The sequence below is a fragment of the Heptranchias perlo genome, chromosome 32 (genome assembly GCF_035084215.1).
Source record: "Heptranchias perlo isolate sHepPer1 chromosome 32, sHepPer1.hap1, whole genome shotgun sequence".
In the NCBI taxonomy this organism is placed as follows: domain Eukaryota; kingdom Metazoa; phylum Chordata; class Chondrichthyes; order Hexanchiformes; family Hexanchidae; genus Heptranchias; species Heptranchias perlo.
Window position 1 is genome coordinate 20,874,410 of NC_090356.1, and position 26,306 is coordinate 20,900,715.

Genomic DNA, 26,306 nt, shown 5'->3' on the forward strand with positions numbered 1-26,306 from the left:
TAGGAACATGGTCCTCTGCTCATCTACAATGTCACATTTGAAAATCTACATCCGGATTCACTCAGACATACATTTCTATCTGTGTGAAATATATACAGCACAGCTATGAACCAAAATGATTTAAATATATTTTTTGTAATTCCCAGCATCTCAAAGCTTAAAACTAGAACTTTACAAAGGTTAAAGGCATTATTACAAACTACCCAAATTCACAATCCTTACTTTGAGGACATCAGATGAACCTGGGATGTGTACTATTGCATCTTTTACTCACATGTTTGGTTGCTCCTTGTCTGCAAAGCTGAACAGGAGGGGGCTGAGGCTTCGTGCAAGCTCATGCTCCTCGAACTGTCCTGCTGCATCAACCTTGGCATTGTCCTGTCGAAAAAGTAACGGCAGCCCTGAAGAAAGATGGGAATGAAGCAGAAGTCTTCAGACCATAGATTTTTGAACACTACTTGCAGTTCTGAAAATACGCAACATTACATCATGCACCTATTTCCATTTTGGAATTTGAACTTTTTTTCTAACCTGTCTTGTTGAGGAGCCAGTAAGGAGCAGAAATTAGTATTTTCAGGGAGCCCTCTGCTCTGCACACAATCCGAATACTCAGGTTCAGCTGGCTCTTTTTGGTGTCATAGAGACGCATACGAACTTGATAGTTAGTGGTTCCTGCTGGTATTAAGAGCTCCTTGCACATGGGAAAATTTTCGAGTGTAATTCCTGAAGAAAATTGTGAATAAAAAGCATTTTGAAAACAAGAAGAATTTTTTACATTTAACTTACCCCTTGAGATTAACGAAAGTATTCTGAAATAAAATGGTCAAACACCACCACTTTCCCTCCCGGAGACCACTTATGGTATTTATGTCTGATTTTACTTTATTTACACATCCAGGGATATCACATTTATAGAAGGAAAGTCTTGTGCATGTGTGTGTGTGTATATATATATATATATATATATATATATAATATATAGTGCCATATTATGACTCAATGCACGATACAAACAGTGAACTACTTCAAAATGCTCACCATTGTTATGTAGACAAATGCTGCAACCATTATGCACGCAAAAAGATCCCACAAATAGCAACAAGGAGAAGGACCAACTAGTTTGTTTATTTTAGTGGTACTGTTTGAGGGAGGAATGTTGCCCAGGACATTGGGAGAAGTCCCTACTCTTCTTTGAATAGTGTCATGTAAACTTTAACGTACACCCAGAATATTCATTGAAGTCTGGTGTGGGGCTCAAACCCAAAAGCTTCTAATCCAGAGATAAATGTTATCCACTGAGTCAAACAGAAAACTTGTTTTTAATGCCACTTGATAGTCAAATCAAAAATACCCATCTATTTAGTTGACTTGGCATCCATTTGACAACATACTGGACATAAATTTAATGAAAGTGACTTAAACAAAACCCATCTACAGTTGTCACAGGACATAACATATTTGTGATGGTCGGTTCCATTTATTGTAGATTTGTTGGGTCATACATACCTCAGTGTACTCCAACTTCATTTCAAAAACCAAGCACAATATAGATTATAAAAAGAAAAACTAAAAATATTGGAAATGCACAGCAGATCCATCAGTATCTGCCAGAGAAAGGCAGGGCAAAGTTTGAGTGGCAGACACTTTTTCAAAACTTCGCCAGTTCTGACGAAGGGTTTCTACCTAAAACAGACTGTTTCTCTTTCAGATGATGAGAGATCGGGTGTGTATTTCCAGCCTGTTTTTATTTCATTCTTTCACTACACAAGTTCTGTACACTTATGAAACTTATGGTACAGAAACTCTGAAAAGTATTTCTGCAGAATATAAGGTACAGCCTACTTTGCCCTCTGTCAACAATTTGACAGATGCCCTCTGCATTTAAGATCAGTGAGAGGCAAAAAGGATATAGCAATTAGAGTCTTACCAAGCTCGATGCTCTGAGAGGTGTCAGCTGTGTGCAGTACAGCATCTTTTCCTCGTTTCAATGGCCCATTGATGGAGGTGCCTTTGACATAGTAGGAAAGCTCACAGGGTAGTAGATTGGTCAGGACAAGGGTGGGCAGCAAGTAGACGGTGTGACCTGGTTGTCGGTAAACCTGCATAGCATTGCCGGACATCAAATTTAAGGGCAGGTAATCAGGGTAGTTCTCCTTCTTAACTGCCACACAAAACCTAAATGTAGCAACAAAAAAATTTAACTATCTCAAAACTACAGGTACATTTTTACACTATTACAACAACCTGCATTTATACAGTGCCTCTAATGTAGAAAAACATCCCAACGAGCTTCACAGAGGCTTAATCAATCAAAGATGGACATTGTGACAAAGGAGGAGATATTCGGAGGGCTGGCTACACTTGAAACTCTTGGAATATCAGGCAAATACCATGCATCTTGTTAATGAGGTTAGTTTAAAAGGAATATTTGTTCCACTGATAAATTATTTCCCTTATACGCCTAAGTATGAATAGGCTTATGCCTCATTTTGGTGATTTTCTTTTGTTAAGGATTCAATGATATGGGAAAAACTGAACTTTTAGCTCTTTTTCCCCAATGACAGCATCAAACACAGAAGGTTTCATGATTTCAGTTTTTACTGATTTTCTTCTGAAAATTGAGAGATGTTGCAACATGTCTAGATTTCTGACACTCTCAAGATTTGAATTCAAGTCCCCTGAGGTGGAGTGAAAATCCCCAGAAGTTCAGTAGAAATCTGAGGTTGTGCTGAAGCTGTTCAGTGCCTTGGCCAGGTCATACTTGGAGTATTGCACACAGTTCTGGTAGCCATGATACAAGGGAGCCATCCAGGCCCAAAGAGCATCGTAGACAAGACCAACAAAACTAATCCCTGGCATCAGATGGTAAAGTTTTAAGGAATGATGTGACAAGCTGGTGCTCTTCAGTTTTGAAAACAGAAGCTTCAAGGGATCTTACAGCAGTATAAGCTATAACAATAATGTCAGATACACCAGAGCAACAGGACAGGATGGCACTGGTTCAAGGTTGTGAAAGGTAAATTTAAGGCAGACATCAGGAAGTATTTCTTTACACAGGTGATAAGCATCAGGAATATATTGCAAGGAAGAGTAGTTGAGGCCTGGACATGACTCATTTAAGAAACAGCTGGTTCCTATAATGGGAAATCTGTAAGATCTGTATTCTGGAAAAATGAGATCAAATGGGTTGAAGGGTTCATCCAAACTTATCTTGTGATTCTATGTAACTCTTTCATCTGATGAGTTTTATCATCTCCTTTCCAATACACCATCAAAAAATAAGCCACACAATGTTGATTATTGTAAAAACTATATACGCAGTAAAAAGTGCTTTTGCGGAGTTTTTGCAACACAGAATTTGCTCCAATTTTTATGAAGAAAATGTAATGTTTTAAAATAATTGAAAACTCTTAAGCAAGAGTTAGCTGCAGAGTAAAGCTCTCCCTACATTGCCCCATCAAGCAATCCACGTCAGGTACAGCACGGATTAGATGCAGAATAAAGCCCCCTCTACTCTGCCCTAATAATGTGGTTTGACTCCATTCTCAGAATAGTACCCCTTCTGTAGCACATGGCATTTCCCACACCACTGTGGTGAATACTCGGTGATAATTTAGTGCAAGGATATGACTAATGTTGAGGATTTTTGCCAACTGTGAACTGGATTGAGAATAGCGAAAGGTATTTGACTTAGAACTGGCAGAGATAGCCTGATTTTTTTAATCTCATCACTCTGAGCTGGATTTAAATTCAGGCCTTGGAAATGACTGAGCAGTGTTTACATCCTCTGTATCACCCAGTGTCCCTTTGGTTGGGATTCCTTTATTAATGCAATACTATTCCACTAATAAATATACAAGAATAGTTCCTAATTAAAATAAGAGCCCTTTGCAGTTCGATCAAAAAAATGCACCCTCTATGTTAACCACATCCTCCTTTTTGTCATCCAACACTGGAATTTTAATAAAAAGCAAAAAAAAAACTGCAATGCTGGAAACACAGTAGGTCAGTTGGTATCTGTGGAGAGAACAGGGGGGTCAAATGTTTTGAGTCAGGCCCTTCTTCAGAGCTGGAATTTTGGTATTCAGTGACTAAATGTTGCTTCATGCGCTGAAGATTGCACATAAACTTACACCCAAAACATTTTGGGGATTTACAGAAATAAATGCAGCTGACATTAGAACAGAGTGTTTTTACCTGTAGGAGCAGCTGTTGTCACAGTCTGACGAATGACACTCCCGCTTGCTGCTGTTCACCTCCCCTACTTTTGCCACACTGGTCCAATGGATGGGTGTTTTACAGAAGAACAGTCCCAGCCCCTTTGGTCTCGCTTGTAGACGCCAAGATGTTAGGTGCAAGGGGATTGCTAACGAGTCGCGTGGTAACACTGCCGGCAGCACAACGGGTTCTGAAATTATCAGAATTAGCTTGCATAAATTTGAGAACGTACAAAAAGAGCGAATAACCTTTTGTAAACTGTTACCTGGGAAAATAACAGTACCACTAGTCTCAAGTCAGGGTCCAAAGCGTGATGACCCGAAGGACATTCTAACAGAGAGTCATCCAATTCAGTGTCAGCTGAAGAGACAGGTATCACATTTTTCTGCTCTTCTCTCATTTGATCATGGCCGGGGAAGACCATCTGGTCCATCTTAATTCATGCATCCAAGAGATCCTAGAGCCCCCCTCACTGCATCATCCAATTGTTTCTTAAATAATTCCAGGGTTTTTGCTTGCACTATTCTATCAAAAAATAAAACCAGACAGACCACCCAGCATCGGACCACCAGGCACCGGACACGACAAAGGCAAACCAAGCCCAGTCGACCCTGCAAAGTCCTCCTCACTAACATCTGGGGACTTGTGCCAAAATTGGGAGAGCTGTCCCACAGACTAGTCAAGCAACAGCCTGACATAGCCATACTCACAAAATCATACCTTTCAGCCAATGTCCCAGACTCTCCATCACCATCCCTGGGTATGTTCTGTCCCACTGGCAGGACAGACCCACCAGAGGTGACAGTACAGGAGGGAGTGGCCGTGGGAGTCCTCAACATTGACTCTGGACCCCATGAAATCTCATGGCATCAGGTCAAACATGGGCAAGGAAACCTCCTGCTGATTACCACCTACTGCCCTCCCTCAGCTGATGAATCGGTCCTCCTCCATGTTGAGCGCCACTTGGAGGAAGCACTGAGGGTAGCAAGGACACAGAATGTACTCTGGGTGGGGGACTTCAATGTCCATCACCAAGAGTGGCTCGGTAGCACCACTACTGACTGAGCTGGCCGAGTCCTAAAGGACATGGCTGCTAGACTGGACCTGCGGCAGGTGGTGGGCGAACCAACACGAGGGAAAAACTTACTTGACCTCGTCCTCACCAATCTACCTGTCGCAAATGCATCTGTCCATGACAGTATTGGTAGGAGTGACCACCATACAGTCCTCGCGGAGATGAAGTCCCGTCTTCGCACTGAGGACACCATCCAACGTGTTGTGTGGCACTACCACCGTGCTAAATGGGATAGATTCAGAACAGATCTAGCAGCTCAAAACTGGGCATCCATGAGGCGCTGTGGGCCATCAGTAGCAGCAGAATTTTATTCCAGCACAATCTGTAACCTCATATTTCTCACACTACCATTACCAACAAGCCAAGGGATCAACCTTGGTTCAATGAGGAGCAGCACCAGGCGTACCTAAAAATGAGGTGCCAACCTGGTGAAGCTACAACTCAGGACTTCATGCATGCTAAACAGCGGAAGCAACATGCTATAGACAGAGCTAAGCGATTCCACAACCAACGGATCAGATCAAAGCTCTGCAGTCCTGCCACATCCAGTCGTGAATGGTGGTGGACAATTAAACAACTAACAGGAGGAGGCGGCTCTGTAAACAAGTCCAATCCTCAACGATGGAAGGTCCAGCACGTGAGTGCAAAAGACAAGGCTGAAGCGTTTGCAACCATCTTCAGCCAGAAGTGCCGAGTGGATGATCCATCTCGGCTGCCTCCCGATATCCCCACCATCACAGAAGCCAGTCTTCAGCCAATTCGATTCACTCCACGTGATATCAAGAAACGGCTGAGTGCACTGGATACAGCAAAGGCTATGGGCCCCGACAACATCCCGGCTGTAGTGCTGAAGACATGTGCTCCAGAACTAGCTGCGCCTCTAGCCAAGCTGTTCCAGTACAGCTACAACACTGGCATCTACCCAACAATGTGGAAAATTGCCCAGGTATGTCCTGTCCACAAAAAGCAGGACAAATCCAATCCAGCCAATTACCGCCCCATCAGTCTACTCTCAATCATCAGCAAAGTGATGGAAGGTGTCGTCGACAGTGCTATCAAGCGGCACTTACTCACCAATAACCTGCTCACCGATGCTCAGTTTGGGTTCTGCCAGAACCACTCGGCTCCAGACCTCATTACAGCCTTGGTCCAAACATGGACAAAAGAGTTGATTCCAGAGGTGAGGAGAGAGTGACTGCCCTTGACATCAAGGCAGCATTTGACCGAGTGTGGCACCAAAGAGCCCTAGTAAAATTGGAATCAATGGGAATCAGGGGGAAAACTCTCCAGTGACTGGAGTCATACCTAGCACAAAGGAAGATGGTAGTGGTTGTTGGAGGCCAATCATCTCAGCCCCAGGACATTGCTGCAGGAGTTCCTCAAGGCAGTGTCCTCGGCCCAACCATCTTCAGCTGCTTCATCAATGACCTTCCCTCCATCATAAGATCAGAAATGGGGATGTTCGCTGATGATTGCACAGTGTTCAGTTCCATTCGCAACCCCTCAGATAATGAAGCAGTCCGAGTCCACATGCAGCAAGACCTGGACAACATCCAGGCTTGGGCTCATAAGTGGCAAATAACATTCGGGCCAGACAAGTGTCAGGCAATGACCATCTCCAACAAGAGAAAGTCTAACCACCTCCCCTTGACATTCAACGACATTACCATCGCCGAATCCCCCACCATCAACATCCTGGAGGTCACCATTGACCAGAAACTTAACTGGACCAGCCATATAAATACTGTGGCTACAAGAGCAGGTCAGAGGCTGGGTATTCTGCGGCGAGTGACTCACCTCCTGACTCCCCAATGCTTTTCAACCATCTACAAGGCACAAGTCAGGAGTGTGATGGAATACTTTCCACTTGCCTGGATGAGTGCAGTTCCAACAACACTCAAGAAGTTCGACACCATCCAGGACAAAGCAGCCCACTTGTTTGGCACCCCATCCACCACCCTAAACATTCACTCCCTTCACCACCGGCGCACTGTGGCTGCAGTGTGTACCATCCACAGGATGCACTGCAGCAACTCGCCAAGGCTTCTTTGACAGCACCTCCCAAACCCGCGACATCTACCACCTAGAAGGACAAGAGCAGCAGGTACATGGGAACAACACCACCTGCACGTTCCCCTCCAAGTCACACACCATCCCGACTTGGAAATATATCGTCGTTCCTTCATCGTTGCTGGGTCAAAATCCTGGAACTCCCTTCCTAACGGCACTGTGGGAGAACCTTCACCACACGGACTGCAGCGGTTCACCACCACCTTCTCAAGGGCAATTAGGGATAGGCAATAAATGCCGGCCTCGCCAGCGCTGCCCACATCCCATGAACGAATAAAAAAAATCTGGAAGTCTGTTTCATATGTTGATTACTCTTTGAGCGAAAGGGAATTTGCAGACACCAGTCCTAAATTTGCCTTTTACTAGCTTGAATTTATGTGACCTTGTCCTATTCTCACAATTTAATTTAACGTAATATTCTGCATTTATCTTTTCCATTCTTATAACTAACTTATCTACACACATAAGATTATCTCTCAGCCACCTCCTTTCCAGGCAGGAAAGCCCAAGTCTCGCAAAGCTCAGGCCTTTGACACTAGGGATCAGCCTTGTTGCTCTTCTCTGACAATATGCCTATGGCTTGAATGTGGCCCATCTCTCTTTATGATCAGAACTAGACACATTACTCAAGGTACGGTCTGACCAGAGAACTATATTGTTTGATCATGACTGTTCTGGTTACATAGTTCAAAATTCTGTCGGCTTTGTTGATTGCTGCTCTGTTTTGGTTCTACACGTTGAACTTCAAGTCTACTGCCAGTCTGTGTATACAGTTATTCAACCACAAAAGCCATCACAATAGAGCCCAATCCTGTCCTCACCCAATGTCCACAGCACTTTCTAGTGAGGGTCAGCCAATTAATGATCAGGAGTCAGAACCCTCTTTGATACCCCCCTCCTTAACCCAGGGCACTGACCTCAATTATAATTCTTTGCTGCTGCAAACGTAAATCAAATTGTGCATTCACCAATTGAGCCACTGGAGAAGCACCCGCACTACATTTCTCAAATGCAGATCAGGTTGTAAAATTCTCTTTGAGCTAACAGACTCCACCTTGCATCTTAGCTAAGAACTAGGAATGGGAAACTAAGACATGGTCGCCTCAGGGCTGTAAAACAAATACGATTGACACTGAGTCACAGAAATACCCAACAATAGGTTAAGAAAGGGCTGTTCATGTCTAGAAGAATGTAAAATCATAAATGTTCACAGTTACTACCAAAGAAATCAACAAAAAAAGTTGCCATTTTAGAATTTTCAAAATGACAGCTATCAATTATAGCTAAGTCAGTTAGTTTCCACTTTTCAATTTAAATGGCTGAATCTGTCTATCACTAATCAAAAATGAACATCTGAGCTTATGATATTAGTGCATTGTATAGTATACTTGTTTTAGACAGTTTCTAATAACAGATTGAAGCTTAAAGTAAGTTTAAAATAACAAAGCTGGTTGTTTTTAACTCTATATAAAAATATCTAAAACCTAATATTAGGCTCTATTTTACTTTGTGGGCAACATTCAACATTACACCATAAATGGAAGGGATGGGCTTGGCGGGCCTGATGGTCCTTTCTTTGCATGATTTGTCTTACAGATGTACTGTTGAGCTATTGCTGGAATTCCGGGGTTAACTTAAGAAACATACTGCCACGTCTGTTAATAACTTACTGTCTGGAGCAGAAGGGCTGTCCAGTCTCAGTTCCATGGGTACCTCCAATTTGTTTTTCACAATCAGTGCTGAACGGACGGTTATCACTTTTCTTGCACTCCCCTCCAGAGTCACAGAAAACACAACCCGTACAGGGGGCAGTGCTGAGAACTGCAGGGGAAGGAAGCACAATGTAATACCTTATTCATAGAGGAATATTTAACAGTTTTTCTAATAGTACAATGTAGAGGCTCTGATCTGATCCACATTATTTCCTATACATAGAAAGCTAAAAAGGACTAAATATAGATAAATTCCAGTCTGTAAAATTATAATTTCATTCTAATGTTGTGTTTTTAGTGAAGCTCTGTAAAGTCAAACCTCAGTGGGTGTAAAACATGCTGAACATATAGTATTTATATCAATTTTATATCATTATATAGGGTATAAATTCCGATGGATGCGTTTCTTGTGCAAACGCGAGGCATTAACTTGCTACACCTCTGTTAAAATAGCACAGTGGACATTTGGTACAGCATGCTAAAATATTTGTACACAACCTACACTGATAATTTCTACCTTCTATGAATATCTTCAAAGCTAAGTATTGACATGGTCACATTTGATAATGTTAGACTCATGACCTGATGATGTATGCAAGGAAGAACTTGTATTTATACAGTGCCTAATCATATCAGCAGGATGCATCAAAGGGCTTCATTCTTCTTAACATAGACAAGTACAGCAGCTAATTTGAAAACAGCGAAGTCTCATAAATGGCAAATGAGATGAATGTCCAGTTAATCTGTTTTTGGTGATGTTGGTCGAGGAAGGAGTATTGGCCAGGACTCTGGAAACACCCCCTGGTTTTCTTGGAGTAATGCCACGGGAACTTGTACGTCCAGTAGAACAGACAGAGGCTAAATTTAATGCCTCATCCAAAAGATGGCACCTCTGACAATGTAGCACTCCCTCAGTAATATACTCAAGTTTCAGTCTAGATTAAGTGCTCAAATCCTGGACTGGGGCTTCAACACACTAACTTCAAGCAACAGTGCTACCAAACTTAACCAGGGTAAAACTGGGAAGCTAATTCAATCAGAAATGAGAATCAGAATTAAATGCGACTCTGTCAAATGTAAATGATACATTTGATTACAAAAATCACAGTCTACTGTTGATAATTGAAAGTTGTTTTTGTACTAAAAAATTCAATTATCCAATAATTTAAAACAACAAATATAAATAACACAGCAAATTGGGAATTTAGTGCTAAAAGTTGAATCACTATGTAATTTGAAATAAGGAATTTTGAATTAAGAGGAGACTGTAATCTGATGATGGATGTACAGCCAGGTAAAGAATACTTACATAGACATGTGGATGTATTATATTGGTCTTGCTGATGGGACTTCCAACCTGCCATAAAGAGAAGGCAGACATGTGTTACACAAGCAACTGCTAAATTAAAACTGTTGACTGGTTTTATATCAACAGCTGAAATAATTGACAGCATACATCAAACTTTTGTCACATTTAACACCAGTGACCAAAATTGTGGGGGTAATTTTAACCTAATCTGCCGGGTGGCAAACTAACTAGATCAGAGGCCCGATTTTACTTTTCATTGAAGTCCAAGGCCGATCTGATCCCGTCTGTTTGCCGCCAGGCTGGTTAGGTTAAAAATTACCCCCTGTGCTACAGTTCAGTCAATATCTTGAGGGGACTTCACTGTGGGGAAGGGAAAAGAGCCACATTATTTTCACTCGGAAGTAATAACATTTTTCCCTCCTCCTCTTCTGCTATGATATGATTCCATAAGTGCTGATCCCCTTATGGTATCGGCCCGGAGTGACAATTCTTCATGTGTGAGCCCAGACAGTGAGTACCAATGGGTTAATTGAGCATCAAAGCTCATCCCAAATCTGTCCTTACCCAATGTGCACATACACACTTTCCAGCTAGTCATTGGATCCCTGTATCTTCCTGATTAGCCCAAGGCCCTTCCTGGTCTTAGGAAAGGTGTGAAGGCCTTAGAGAGGATGCAGAAGAGATTTACTAGAATGATTCCAGGGATGAGGGACTTTAGTTATGCGGATAGACTGGAGAAGCTGGGGTTGTTCTCCTTGGAACATAGACGGTTGCGAGGAGATTTGATAGAGGTATTCAAAATCATGAAGGGTCCAGACAGACTAGATAGAGAGAAACTGTTCCCATTGGTGGAAGGGTCAAGAACCAGAGGACATAGATTTAAGGTGGTGATTGGCAAAAGAACCAAAGGTGACATGAGGAAAAACTTGTTAACACAGCGAGTGGTTAGGATCTGGAATGCACTGCCCAAGGGGGTGGTGGAGGCAGATTCAATCATAGCCTTCAAATGGGAACTGGAAAAGTATTTGAAAGGAAAAAAAATCTGCAGGGCTACGGGGAAAGGGCGGGGGAGTGGGACTAACTGGATTGTTCTTGCATAGAGCTGGCGCGGACTCGATGGGCCTAATGGCCTCTTTCCGTGCTGTAACCTTTCTATGATTTTATGGTCAGTGTGTCTCAGTATCTGAAACGCCTTTGTATTTAACAACTCTACCATTGGAGGAGTCTGACATTTTTGCATACGACAATGATTTACCTGGTCTCTCACACATTTAAAAGACAAGTGATTGTTTGCAAAGCTTTTCTCTGAAGCTGGTGCTGCTTCAAAGTATCAGAATATCAAGCTGCTGTTAAAAAATATAGATTCTTAGAATTATATAGGCTTTGACAAATGACATGCTAACAACACATTATACGCACCATGGAGGACTGGTTATTTCGGTCAGGTGCTGCACACCGGAAGAAGATGCCGACTTTGTCTACGGATACTGGGCTCACTTGTTCCCATCCATTCACCCGCACCAAAAGCTGATGAATCTTCAACTCATGAGTGTGTCTGTTAGTACAAATGCATGTACCTGTTACTACTGTCTTACACAAACACACTTATGACTATGTTTTACACAAAGATTTTACATAAAAATGCCACCACGACTGAAACTGCATAAATATGGTCACTGATTATAACTGACTTTTAAAGACTGTAGAGCAAGTACTATGCTATCTTATTTCACTCACCTGTGTCTTAGTTTTTCCCTGGCTTCAAACTCAAATGGCACTTCTTCTCCTGGGAGCACCTCGCGCCACTGGCTGACATTGTGCATATCATCAAGTTCTGCCACAGATGCTTCATGTATATACCCAGGGCTCTCGCTGTGAGAAAGTGCCACTCTACAATGGAAAGCAGCAACAACACATATATCACTGTCAGTGCCTTGTATCACTCGCTCACACCCACCTCGCGTGCTCCATCAGTTCAATCAAATGATAATGTGTTTCCAAGTTTCTGGGAACTTTTAATTCTGCACCCTGAAAAACTGAAATAAATCTAATTTGGGGGAGGGGATCAATTGAGCCAACTGCTTGCTGAAGTGAATGAGGCTTGGGTATGTATCTACCATCTCTATGGAATGGGCCTCAGGCTAAACATCCGGAAAACAAAGGTCCTCTACCAGCCCGCTCCTGCCACACAACACTGCTCCCCAACAATCAAGATCCACGGTGAACCTCTGGACAGCGTGAATCATTTCCCATACCTCGGGAGCCTCCTCTCGGCACGAGCAGACATCGACGATGAAATTCAACATCGACTCCAATGCGCCAGTGGAGCCTTCGGATGCCTGAGGAGCAGAGTGTTTGAAGACCGAGATCTCAAATCCAGCACCAAGTTCATGGTCTACAGAGCAGCTGTGGTCCCTGCCCTCCTGTACGCATCAGAAACGTGGACAATGTACAGCAGACACCTCAAATCCCTGGAGAGATATCACCAACGTTGCCGCCGCAAAATCCTGCAAATCCACTGGCAGGGTAGGCGTACCAATGTGAGTATTCTCTCCCAGGCTAATATCCCCAGTATCGAGGCACTGGTCACGCTCAACCAGCTGCGATGGGCGGGCCACATTGTCCGCATGCCCGACACAAGATTCCCTAAACAAGTGCTCTACTCCGAGCTCCGCAATGGCAGGCGATTACTAGGAGGGCAGAGGAAATGCTATCAGGACACTCTCAAAGCCTCCCTAAAAAAATGCAATATCCTCACTTACACATAGGAATCACTTGCCCTAGAATGCCCAAACTGGAGAAAAAGCATCCGCAAAGGTGCCAATCACTTCGAGCGTCACCGAGTGGAGCATGTGGAGGACAAGCGTAAGCAGATGAAAGAGCGCGCAGAATCCACTGCGTCTCACCCACCCACCTTATTAAACACTACCTGCCCCACCTGTGGCAGAGCCTGCGGCTCCAGGATTGGACTATTCAGCCACCGCAGAACCCATCCTCCCGGAGTGGAAGCAAGTCATCCTCGACTCTGAGGGACTGCCAAAGAAGAAGATGTATCTACCATCTCTACAGCAAACTTAGCACCTAATGGGGCATCAGCCCTTTTTGTTACAACCCTTCAGTGAGTGAGTGGTCAATCTAGGGAGGCAGTGAAAGCAGTTAGCATTGATTCATTCAATTGCAAATTAGATAGATAGCTCTCAGAAAATAATATTTTGGGATACAATACATGAGTAACTTGAGACTTGACTTGTGATAAGTATCTTGTGTAGGACTTTGGACCTATGCTTCCCAAAGCTCGCCACCACTGGGGTTTTCCTCATGCCACGCCTGAGTCTCATTGATAGAGACTGATTGCTATGATTAGTCAACAACTCCATTATCGTTGTATCATGCGACTGCCAGGATGATAGAAGATGAACTAGATGGATCGTGGTCTTTTTTTTGTGCAGCATTCCTATGTTCCCATGTGTTCACTAGGACTGCAGGTACATCGATAACTCACACTTACATAGCAGATGTGTAATGTACCCCAAAACATTTGGTGGGATGTGGGGTGGGGCGGGAGAAAAAGAAAAATGAGCACTGGGCATGAATGAGAGACAAGCAAGGCACAGTCAAAGGGGTAGGTTTTGAGAAGGCTTCTGAAGGCGGGAAGAGACGTAATAAGGCAGGGAAGGGGTTGGTATTTTGGAAGAGAGTTTCAGAGTACAGGGTGATGATGGCTGCCACTGATAGTGAAACAAAGTGGGGAAGGGGGAAGAGAAAGCACTGCACAGTTGGCCAGAGTCAATTGTGAATAACAGGTATACTGTGTTGACCAGTGGATTTTGCACCCTTATAAGCTTTGCCAAAGCAGCAAATCCTTGCTAAACATTAAACAAAATAGCCACCAAAGCTAATAACCACCACTGCTCTAGGTAAAGCACTTGGTTTTGAAATTAGAGATATCAATAGCGTTTTGGAATTTATAAAATTCTGAGAAAATCTGAAAGTGCGAACCACAGCACACCTGCCCCATTTTAAAAACTGACTTTTTCTTTCATCTGCCACCAACTCAATAGCCTACTCATTTCTATACAGGGATATGTAGATACGTATTTGTTTATCGCAATGATGAATACAGATTCTAGATTTACACCATGTAATGGCAAGAAAAGCAAAACAAAAAATTTATGGGTTACACTCAAAGCCAGATCAAACATATATCACAGAGCATCTAAAACTCAACCAATATGAGAAAAGAAGTTCATGAAATGCTGTACAGAAGAGATTTCACACCTGGTTGGAGTGGTGGTGAGTGTGGCAAACCACATGGTGCAGCCGGTATGGTTCCTGAGGGCGTAAGGCACGAATGGCTGCCGTCGCTTTGGTACCTTCCCTTCTGCTGCAAGAGAAGGCAAATGGATTAGAATGGAAGCCTATGGCTAATAGAAAATTTCCAGCTGTAGACCTGATTTGGCCTTTTTGGAAATTCTGTTTAAAACAGAAACCTGGAAATTATGCGGAGTGATATCTTACAAATGCTTAACATACTTGTATGAAATTATTTATGTAGTATTTTAACAAAGACACTAATCTATTTAAAATTAATGGGCTAATGTCTGTTAAAATAGCAGACAAATTATTCTCAATCTGCTAAGCTAACATTGCTCAGTGGAATTTCTCAGCTATAATTTGACACTGTTTCAAAATTCTAACAGTGAAACTTCCTTAATTAAAATAAGACAGACAGAAGCATTTGGCTAAGTTGCTGTCCACCTTTCAGATTTAGATTGAGTTATGACCATTTACCTCAAACAGACCTGTATCCTGTATAAATAATAACAGAGCCATCACAAAGAGCAAATGGTTAGTCCAATACAAAAAGTACTTGTCTCCAGGAGGCAGAAGAGCAATATGGAGAAACAGGCTGTTGAAATGTAGGAACCTTATGTATTCTGGGAAGCAATTTACATTTTGTTAAATTTTCAAAGGTGTTTGGTGGAGCTTCTAAAAGAACCTCATGTTAGAAGAATGATCCATCTCAGAGGTGAAGAAACGTTTTGAAAGATTGGCCTATGTCAAACGTTGTATCCAGTTAACAATCACTGAGCAACATGTATAACAATCATGGGAAATAGGCAGTCCAGACAACCCAGCATCAATTCCTTAACTTATTCTGACCTTAGCTTTTCAGTGGCTAGTGTCTTCTCAACTTTCCTCACTTATTCCTCCCAAGCTGCAAATATACTGGCCTACACATTCTTTCTCCTCACTCTGTAAAACTCAAGATTCATCATACAATCTTCTACTCTAACTCATATTCCCCCACAAGTTCAGTACTATGGAACTCCCTCAATCTTCCCTTCCTCCTCTGACCTAAAGGCTTTTAAAACTCAAGGTTGGTGTCAACTAATCACTGTCTCCTGATTCATCTCATCTTTTCTCCTATTCTTTTCAACTTATATGATATTTTACACGTTGGGCTTTAGTCCTTTACCTAAGTTTATCAATTTTTAAAAAATGCTTAGTTACCAAATGAAATTCTGAATGGCTTGTTCAAATATTTGGTGGTCAACAATATTTTGCACTTTGTAACACTGTCTGGGTTCCAGCTGCAGCTGCCATCCCTTTTATTCATCTCAGAATCAGTTCCCAAAATTAATCACTTTTGGTTTGGTATCACTTGGCTGCAGCAAATAAACTATAAAGCAGCAATATATTATTTCAAAAAAATGTTAAGATCAAGCCAAAGGGAGTATGTCACCAGCAAGTCAAGGGACTCGTGTGGGAGATAAAGAAGGTCTAAGAATCATTGCAAAGATTCAGGCCTGTTTAACATCCAAGATGATGCCAGAATTATATTTATAAACTAGAATATAAATTATAAAATCAGAACAATGAATAAAAGTATTATTTTACATTATCATGCTTTGGCACAGGATGTAATCTCACGAGTCAGTGTGATCAACACGGAACCTCGCACGACAGCAAGGCTCATCAGACAAACGTGTCTGATTCGTGGCCTTTCCAACTTTCCAGTTATCAAATTTAATAACCAGAAAATCGGGAGGGCTGTGAGATGGGCTTGCTGACCTCCACGCCCGATTGGCCTATCAAGTGAGGCTCTGCGCCAGGAGCGCTAACTTGTAAAATCTACCCACAGATTTCAACCTTTTGAACAGTATAATGGAATAATTACCTAGGAAATGGTTTGGTCCTTAAGAAGCACAACATAAAAAGAGAAAGAATGATATTGAACAAGAAAGAATAACGAACAGAGAAGCAAAACATTTATTTAATGCTCATCCACAGAATGATAAACAGCGCTTGAAATAATTATGTTCCATCCGACAATCCTGGTCTTGTCAATTGAAATCTGAGCTGCTAAAATGCAAACCTTGTGTCTGAAGCGAATTAGGCTTTTATAACCTTGATTTGCAAGTGTGTAAATTACCACTGGGAGCTGCAGGTTCACTTTTAAAACTTTTCCTTGAACCTGCCACCCTTAACTGTGATGTTTCTCAAATCATAATCAGGGTGCTTAGTGCAGCATCTTAATAATGCAGATTTTCATAAAGAAAAGGTGGGAGAAGTGAACATGAATCTTTTTATGCAGTGCACCTCCTGTTGGTTGACTGAAAAAAGCACTGGCAGCAAGCTGAACTGCTCTTATTTCAGTTAGCTAATAATACAGCTTGCAATAAAACAGGTGAGGTGCCTGAAGATTGGAGGGCAGCAAATGTTGTGCCTTTGTTTAAGAAGGGCGGCAGGGAAAAGCCTGGGAACTACAGACCGGTGAGCCTGACATCTGTAGTGGGTAAGTTGTTAGAGGGTATTCTGAAAGACAGGATCTACAGGCATTTGGAGAGGCAGGGACTGATTAGGAACAGTCAGCATGGTTTTGTGAGAGGAAAATCATGTCTCACGAATTTGATTGAGTTTTTTGAAGGGGTAATCAAGAAGATAGATGAGGGCTGTGCAGTAGACGTGGTCTACATGGACTTTAGCAAAGCCTTTGACAAGGTACCGCATGGTAGGTTGTTACATAAGGTTAAATCTCACGGGATCCAAGGTGAGGTAGCCAATTGGATACAAAATTGGCTTGACGAGAGAAGACAGAAGGTGGTTGTAGAGGGTTGTTTTTCAGACTGGAGGCCTGTGACCAGCGGTGTGCCTCAGGGATCGGTGCTGGGTCCGCTGTTATTTATATTAATGATTTGGATGAGAATTTAGGAGGCATGGTTAGTAAGTTTGCAGATGACACCAAGATTGGTGGCATTGTGGACAGTGAAGAAGGTTATCTAGGATTGCAACGGGATCTTGATAAATTGGGCCAGTGGGCCGATGAATGGCAAATGGAGTTTAATTTAGATAAATGTGAGGTGATGCATTTTGGTAGATCGAATCGGGCCAGGATCTACTCCGTTAATGGTAGGTCGTTGGGGAGAGTTATAGAACAAAGAGATCTAGGAGTACAGGTTCATAGCTCCTTGAAAGTGGAGTGACAGGTGGATAGGGTGGTGAAGAAGGCATTCAGCATGCTTGGTTTCATTGATCAGAACATTGAATACAGGAGTTGGGATGTCTTGTTGAAGTTGTACAAGACATTAGTAAGGCCACACTTGGAATACCGTGTACAGTTCTGGTCACCCTATTATAGAAAGGATATTATTAAACTAGAAAGAGTGCAGAAAAGATTTACTAGGATGCTACCGGGACTTGATGGTTTGACTTATAGGGAGAGGTTGGATAGACTGAGACTTTTTTCCCTGGAGAGTAGGAGGTTTAGGGGTGATCTTATAGAAGTCTATAAAATAATGAGGGGCATAGATAAGGTAGACAGTCAAATATTTCCCCAAAGGTAGGGGAGTCTATAACGAGGGGGCATAGATTTAAGGTGAGAGGGGAGAGATACAAAAGGGTCCAGAGGGGCAATTTTTTCACTCAAAGGGTGGTGAGTGTCTGGAACGAGCTGCCAGAGGCAGTAGTAGAGGCGGGTACAATTTTGTCTTTTAAAAAGCATTTGGACAGTTACATGGGTAAGATGGGTATAGAGGGATATGGGCTAAGTGCAGGCAATTGGGACTAGCTTAGTGGTATAAACTGAGTGACATGGACATGTTGGGCCGAAGGGCCTGTTTCCATGTTGTAAACTTCTATGATTCTATAATATTTAGCAGCCTCACACAAGACCTGACCCGATGCTTGTACAGCTCAAGATACTATATAGAAATACATTTTATTTGGATGGTTGTAAAGACCAAGTGATCTACAGAATTGGGACAACTTTTTAAATATGTGGGGAAGATCTGGATTGGTACATAACACAAGCAACGTACTCAAGAGAACAAAGAGGTGACCTTCAAAACTGTACGCTCACTTAACAATTACAGTGGGACAATTTTTCCAATTTGGTAAATACAGCAGAGGCTGTATTATACAAATGGGAATAAGGCAAACTAACAATCCAAATTTTTCCATCTACCAAACCATTGTTACACTGACTGCAATTCAAAATATCATAGTTAAGACCAACTGCATAAGGTCAAGTCTCATTTAATACAAAAAACAGTTTCAGATAAATTTGTCCCAGGGTCACTGAATATCAAAGCCCTGCTGACAATATTGCAATAATTAAATTAATGTGAGAACAGGATCTTCCTGACAGTTAACTCTGAAGAGTCCGACATAGTAATTTGATTGACTAGCCGGCTAGGTACACTTACCTGCCTTTCTAACACTCTTTTACAGTTTCTTCCTGGGGTTTAATGCTAATCTGCACCACTAATGTTATCAGAATGTGTAACAATGTTTGGAAGTTAAACTCAAAGCCAAACAATGGTCAGTGTGAACCTGCTGGTCACTCATTAGTCCTAGGATCAAATCAGCATTTGAACTGATTTCCAATTGGAGTAGTGCTCCAGCTAACATAGATACTTGGTTGGAAAGCAAACACATTGACCTCGATATTAACGGTACAGTGGGAAGGGTGCGGGAGAGCCCAGTAGCAGGCGACAAACCTGGCATGGCCAGGGATGTGGCATGCCTGCTGCAGGGCCGTATTTAAATAATTTTAAGCTGACTCCAGCCCCACACAGGGCCAGATTGACTGCCTACCTCACCGGTGGGCAGGAGTAGGAATTTAGCACCATGGGGAGGATCTCCAACAGTCAGTGGAAGGAAGGCTTTGCAGGAGATTATGATTTCCAGCGAGTTCGGGAGGGGGGGGGGGGTGGGGCTGGGGAGGCCCAAGAACTCCTTGAAGGGTCTGGGGGAAGCACTCCTGCTCCTCCTGGCCCACAAGGAGTTCTAAAAGGAGCAGATCTTTAATACTTACCTTGGCCAGTCGGTGCCTCCCGCTAAGTCTGTATGCAAAGCAAGTTACGGAAGTAAAAAGTGGCTAGTCATAGAGTGGCAGTAGAAGTGGTCTGCAGCTAACACGGCCACTTTTTACTGCTGAATGAAGCAGTGAAGCAAATAGCCCCATGAAGCAAAATAGTAAATACATGCAGAGAGCCAAGTAACAAAAATGCTTGAACACAGGACAGAAAAACAAAGGGGCATTGTATCCTGCAGTCTGACCTGTATTAAAATGAAAACCATACATATAATGAAATATTAAAATATATCAATTGATTTCTTTTTGTTGGTACGTCACACTACAACTTATCTGATAAAAGACATGGACTTTTTCTTCATTTCTTCCCATTCCCTGGTACAGTACCTCTGGCAAATATCTGCCGCTCTAGGTTTGTCAGACTGGCAGTGCTTCTAGTTCTAAGATAGGCAAGAGGGCTGCCTGACAGAGAAAGAGAGGTCGAGTTAGAAAGAAAAAGTTTAACTGTCCAGGCAAACAGTGACAAACAGGAAAGGAGTTACTTTCCTTGATGTAAGTAGGAACTAACAATAGATGAAGATGGGTGTAATGAATATAGAGAGATATCATATTTCAAATTTTAACTCCATGTTGTTAATATCTATTTATGGGATCTATTAATTTGCTTACTCTTGACTGGGCGCAGCCTGGCTCTTATGAATCATCTGTACTACTCCCTTTGATGGCTAACAGCTATGTAAATCAAGTGATCATGCAGACATTTTCTTCCCTGATGCTTTCAATTACGTTTGAGAGGATGTTTAACACTAAGGCCTGACAGAGAGAAAGTTGTATTGCCCTGTTGTTCAGCAGGTGAGAAAAGACTGACAGTCCATCCAGCTATTTGACACAATTATATCAGATATCAGGAAGAGGAAAAAACTCATCAACAGGGGCTCTTCGCATACCAGGGGTTTGAGTCCATTATAGCGAAGCAAAGTCTGCGGCTTAAATCCTACAGATGTTTGACAGTTTTATTTAATTGTGAAATATATCTTTTTGATTTGGTTTGTCCCAGTTCGAACTTCAAATGGGACTGCAGATAAATCTTCCATTGAGCTTGCAGCATCTTTTCAGTGTTGCCTTATTCAGCAGGCAGTTGATTGAGCAAGGCTGAGGTAGAAATGCTCCTTAAACATACTAATTCATGTAAATACTGTACATTGGAGACACCTGAACAGACGTAACTATTACTTCAGAAACCTACAGGAGTTTGGAAATGTTTATTTGTTTTAATACAGATTCAGTGAGTTAAGGAACCTTCTGTAATCAAGTAGTTTGCTATGCTGATCTTTTGCCGTTTTATTTATACTTTTAATAATCCTGATTCCTAGATTATTGTGCCAGTCACATGGTCTGATAGAGTGGTATTTCTTCCACTAGAAGGACAGTAATAGGGCACATGTCATTCCCAGTAAGTGATTTACAAGGGTTTATGTGCAACCCTGAGCAATAATACTTCAGATATTGTGCACAAAAGCTCATAGTTTGGTTCATGGGGAGTGAAGGCTCACTTAAAGAATTGGTCCTTAATGCTGAGCATGATAGAAAAATCTAGGTGCAGCCCAAAAACTGTAACAACAGAATGACTTGTTGGTGTACCATTAGAACAACTAATGTTCTACTCCCAGTCTCAGTTGAGAATAACACACTGACCTTACCAGGGGATATGTTTACTAGCCTTGAAAGTCATCCAGGGGAGGAAAGGATATCTTTCTATATCTCTTAAGTGCATCTCCCAATAGCCCATGTCTGTGTGCATATCTACAAAGCTGCTCGCAGCCGATAGCTTGGATACAGAAGGCTAATTCTGGAATATAAATTGGACTGAAAATAAATTAAAGTTAAAAGGACAGCTCTTCATACGAATATTAGCGAGAACATAAGTGTTTCAGCTATTACCCCCAACCTCAAAAATGGCACTTTTCGTAAGACTGGTTACTTCTAAAGTTCAAATAACGAACAGTGTCTTGCACAACAGGGTGGTTCTACCTCAGCAGTCAAAACGGAAAGCGCTTGCTTCACTACCTAACAAGCCAGGCATCTTTTATCAGATCACAGAGTTGCCTAGCAGCTGTAAAGGAGAGACCTACATGTCAGACCCACGTATTCACAGATCAACTATTATTGGTAAGCAGACAGCCAATAACAAGAAAGGAAGAGAAACTTGCTTTTATACAGTTTCCTTTCACATCTCTGAGAAGCGTCTGAAAGTATTTCACTTAGAATGAATTATTTCAAAGTCCACTGACTATTGCTATCTGAGCAAGTCAAGTAACCATTTTGCACATAGCGATGAGACGAAAGACCAGTTGATCTTTTTTTGGTGGTATTGGTTAGGGGAGGAATGTTGATGAGGCTGTGGAAATGTCTGCTGCAAGAATGTTGTTCTATGAATGAATGAATGAATGTTCAGGTTAAAGCACGTTTAAGATCTATGGTGTTAGAGATTGATTTGAAGAATTATGGGTGTGTTAGTACAGTCAATGGAATAAAAAGGAGTGAAGAGTGGGTGAAAAGAATTTCAAAATTCACAACAAAGAAACAGCAACAGTTTGAAGTAAACTGCAGTTTCAGCATCTTTTACGAGCACTTGAATCCAGCCAACCTAAATCCAGTAGTTATCAAAGCATCAACCATACAAATTCCAAATAATACGAAATTCAACAAAAGTCATCCAGTAAATCTGTGCATCTGTTCCATGTTAAAGAGTTAACAATTTCGCTTTTTAATTAACTTCAATATTGAATGAAGAACTGAATGTTGAAATGTTCAAAATCACTTATTACAATTAAAAATGAAGGGAAATCTTAAGTTTAATGTACTCTCCTTTAATGCAAAAAAGTAAGTCTTACCTATATCTTTTAAAAAAAAGTAAATGTTATCATTGGCACAGAGACCATCAAGTAGGCCACTCTGGTGATGACAAGTACAGGCACTGACCTCTGTATAGCTCCCAGGTTGGGCAGCATAACTTCAAACCAGCCTGAGGGCAATTCTGGGAAACCATTCTACAGGCTGGGAATGTATAAGTTATTAAAATATCAAAGAAAATTAGGATAAAACGGTTATTTTCTTCTATAAATGGAGGATCACTTTGAACAAGTCCTCTTCCTAAACTTTTATTAAGTACTTTACACTGCACCACAAACTTCTTGAAATATTCACCAGCCGACCAACTATGTATTTTTCCATTTTAGTCAAAGTTCTTTAACTGAACTCAACTAAAACAAACTTCTGAAATGGTCACTTATAACATACGGATCAGCAGATCCTGTTTGTAATAAACTGCACAGCTTTCTGGACTTGCAGGAGGAAGTTAAAGCCAAATTGTTCGGGGGCGGAGGGAGGGAAAGGGAGCTCTTGCTCTCTTGCTAAAAGTAGCTACTTTGCTGTTTCCCACACATCTGTAGTAATGAGACTGGGTGGCATTCCTCAGCTGCAATAGTGGTATATTTGCCACTGGAGATTCACTTAACTGCATAGCTTTATACAATTAAAAAGAAACAGTTTATATCACTGTGAATTGCTTATTATTTCTTTTAAATTGGCTGGTGAACGAACCTGGGATTTATATCTAACAAACAGATGGAGAGGTTGAAGCAGTACTGTGGTTTCTTTCCTTTCTTACGATAAAACTGCACATCATAAAAGCATATCTGGGATTTTGTCCCCTGTACTTACTCTGTCCAAGCATTAATGGATCGACAGACACCCCTGTCCTCCATTGAGATGTTCCTGGACAGTCCTTTTCTTCCTTCTTACAGTAATCGGCAATCCAAGAGGCTTTTGTCCTTTTATACTGCTCTGTAATACAACACACAGAACAGTAATAAAGAGGGAAGTGGGTTGGGATTTATGCTATAAAATTTAATTACATCATGGCTCAATTCTACTGATGGTGGGTAAAAGCACCACACGGTGTAGTATTAAACCATTCAGACCAGAGGACGCAGGTCTGATCCTCAGTATGTATTAAGTTAGCTGATCTCAGCTTCACTTTCTACTAGACCCATTGAAGGAGGCCAATTCAAGAAAGCACGTCTCTCCCCTAAGACCAGGGTCTTTAATTTCAAAACAAAAAGCAAAATGCTGCAGTTGTTACCCTTCATCAGAATTCTTCATTCTTCAAATCAGCCTCCATAGGTACTATGGGGCGGCAAGAATATCAAATGGCATATATAAGTATGACAGCGATGCACGGAAGCAGATTTCATATTGTAAGTGTAAAAGTAACACATCCTACCATATTTGCGGATGGAGGAACCCAGACATCGTTACTTTTACACAACTATCCTACAAGCACTTTGCTACACCTGATATTTTCTCTCTCAAAAATAGCTGTTTAACTTATCCCAAAATGTTCAAGTTCCAACCTCTTTGCGTGCTCTGGCTGACCACTGCAACTCTCTTCTCTCTCTATTTTGTCGATATATGGTATTGCTCGTCTAAAGTTTTCCTTTATTGTTTTCCCAAAATGCAAATATGCCATATGTGCCCTGCCTCCTCCCTATGCCCTCGCTGTGTTGAAATCAAGGCTCATCAAACTGTCTCCTGCTCTTTAACTCATTTTTCCAGGATCTCAATTCTTTACTTCCTTCCATAGTCCCTTCTTCCAACCTACAATCTTTTAAAATCCAAGCTTGATGTCACCTAACCACTATTTCCTAATTTATTATTTAGTTCATCTTCTTTCCTGCTCATTTCATCCTTGGTGCCACTCTACGCTACGAGCCTAGGCTACTCAATTTAACAAAGTAACCTTCTATGCACTCTATCATTCACTGTAGTACCTGGTCAATTTACCTTAAGACTGATATGGAGCTGTGGCTCTTGTTCAGTATAAGGATGGGGCAGGAACAGCACATAGCTCTTGCAAAGCTACAACTAACAGAACACTCTAGTAATTTTCACCACTGACCAATGGGCCTATCCTAAAGTACATGGAGGATCCTCAAATTAAGAACTATGAACGTTAATCTGTGTTTGCATTTTCATGCAATGCCTGTACTAAGACCTGCCTAACACAGTACTGTTAAAGGTTGCATACCCATCAGGACAGATGTGATGTTGATGTCAAGTCGTTGTTTCGCCTGGAGATCTAACTTGAGGCGTGGTGGGTGAAGGCGGCTGGCTGCCTGCTGCTGCCAGCTCAAGAAAGAAGTCCAAGGCTCAGCAAATGGCTCCCAGCCTGAAAAGAAATAACATTGTGAAAATCAAAAACATATCTAACTAATAATGATATACATGTTTCACATATGTATACTGTTAAATACCTAAACAGTTGGACTATTAGCTCAAGTGGGAAGCATTAGACACCAAACCGGGTTAAGAGCTTTACATTGAGTCCCACTTCTGCTTGTCACTCCAACTTGCATACCTTGGTTGGGTATGGTCTATTAGTACGTGGCTGGGCTCCTGGATACTGTAGTGAGAGAAGGTGGTCCACATACAGGGAAAGGAAAACTGACACAGGCATCCAGTGCTGCTTCATTATGAAGTGGTATTGACGAGGCTGTGGAAATATCTACTGCAAGAATGCTATTCTCATGAAAAATGTACTTAAAGAACTTTCAATTATAGAGCACCTTTCATATCTGAAAGGACGTCCCAAATGCTAAACAACCAATGAATCACTGTGCAGTCACTATTGGTGTGTAGATAAACAGCATTTGAAATTCAAGCTCTGTGTGTTTTGTTGGTGTTGGTTAAGGGAGACTAACCTCATTTGTCAATCAGACTCAGTGACTCATCTGCACAAATATTAGAAAATTGTACTGTGTAGCATTTCTGTGAACAGCAACAGTTAGATTTAAAAATAAATGAGTTTCAGAATTTAAAAAGGAGCTTAAAACAAAACAAAAAATATATCAGTTTCCCAAAGTTAAATTAAAATAACTTTTCATACTCATACGCATATAGCACTTGTACTTTTCCCCTCTCTCCTGAAGGACTGCCCTCACTGGGTAGAGTTCCACTGGTGTCAGCAAAACTTCAGTTGGCCACCCAAATGGGCAATCTACATATGTGAGCCTACATAGTGAACACGAGCAGATTACTTGACTATGGCAAATCAACCTAGGTTGCCTGCACCCAATAGCTACACTTTCCAGCAGAAGTCACTAGACAACCATCAGAACGGGGGCCTGAGCTTTTACCCCTCCCTAATACAGGGGCACTAAGCTCAACACTGCTTTTGCTGCTGAAGTTTGCTAACTCAGCACAGACTGAGGATCAGAGCTAGGACCTTCTGATCTATATATTTCAGTTCTATACTGGCCAGTGCCAACTAGTATGGTCCTGTCTGGACAAACAGAAGGAAGCTTAGCTGCACACAGTCGAATGCTCCGGAGTTTTAGCTCTGCCAATCTGTGCCTAAACTCTCAGCACTTGAGTGCAGTGTGAAGGAGAGAGTATGCCATACAGTGTGGATTTCTCAATAACTTGGTCGGAGACTTAAATATAGCGAGGTGTTGTCAAACACCCAACTGATCAAAAAAATAGCCATCAGACAAAATACTCTTGTACAGCTTATCTTAAACAGAAATTCTTCAAAATTAACAA

The 26,306-nt window shown here is 41.7% G+C and overlaps 1 protein-coding gene across 4 annotated transcripts in view; it reads right to left on the reverse strand.

Moving 5' to 3' along the window:
- vps13d (vacuolar protein sorting 13 homolog D) overlaps positions 1 to 26,306 on the reverse strand; it is a 229,771-nt gene that overhangs the window by 99,753 nt on the left and 103,712 nt on the right. For 2 of the 4 annotated variants that reach the window (XM_067970599.1, XM_067970597.1), the window contains exons 37-47: positions 24,793 to 24,933; positions 23,427 to 23,549; positions 14,663 to 14,768; positions 12,122 to 12,274; positions 11,804 to 11,939; positions 10,385 to 10,432; positions 9,034 to 9,184; positions 4,198 to 4,408; positions 1,928 to 2,175; positions 532 to 723; positions 275 to 401 (exon numbers count right to left, since the gene is read on the reverse strand). In XM_067970599.1, the coding sequence (XP_067826700.1) occupies positions 275 to 401; positions 532 to 723; positions 1,928 to 2,175; positions 4,198 to 4,408; positions 9,034 to 9,184; positions 10,385 to 10,432; positions 11,804 to 11,939; positions 12,122 to 12,274; positions 14,663 to 14,768; positions 23,427 to 23,549; positions 24,793 to 24,933 (1,636 nt within the window). Of the gene's footprint in view, positions 1 to 274; positions 402 to 531; positions 724 to 1,927; positions 2,176 to 4,197; positions 4,409 to 9,033; positions 9,185 to 10,384; positions 10,433 to 11,803; positions 11,940 to 12,121; positions 12,275 to 14,662; positions 14,769 to 20,090; positions 20,166 to 23,426; positions 23,550 to 24,792; positions 24,934 to 26,306 lie in introns of all 4 variants that reach the window. The other 2 variants (XM_067970600.1, XM_067970598.1) reach the window with 2 other exon arrangements.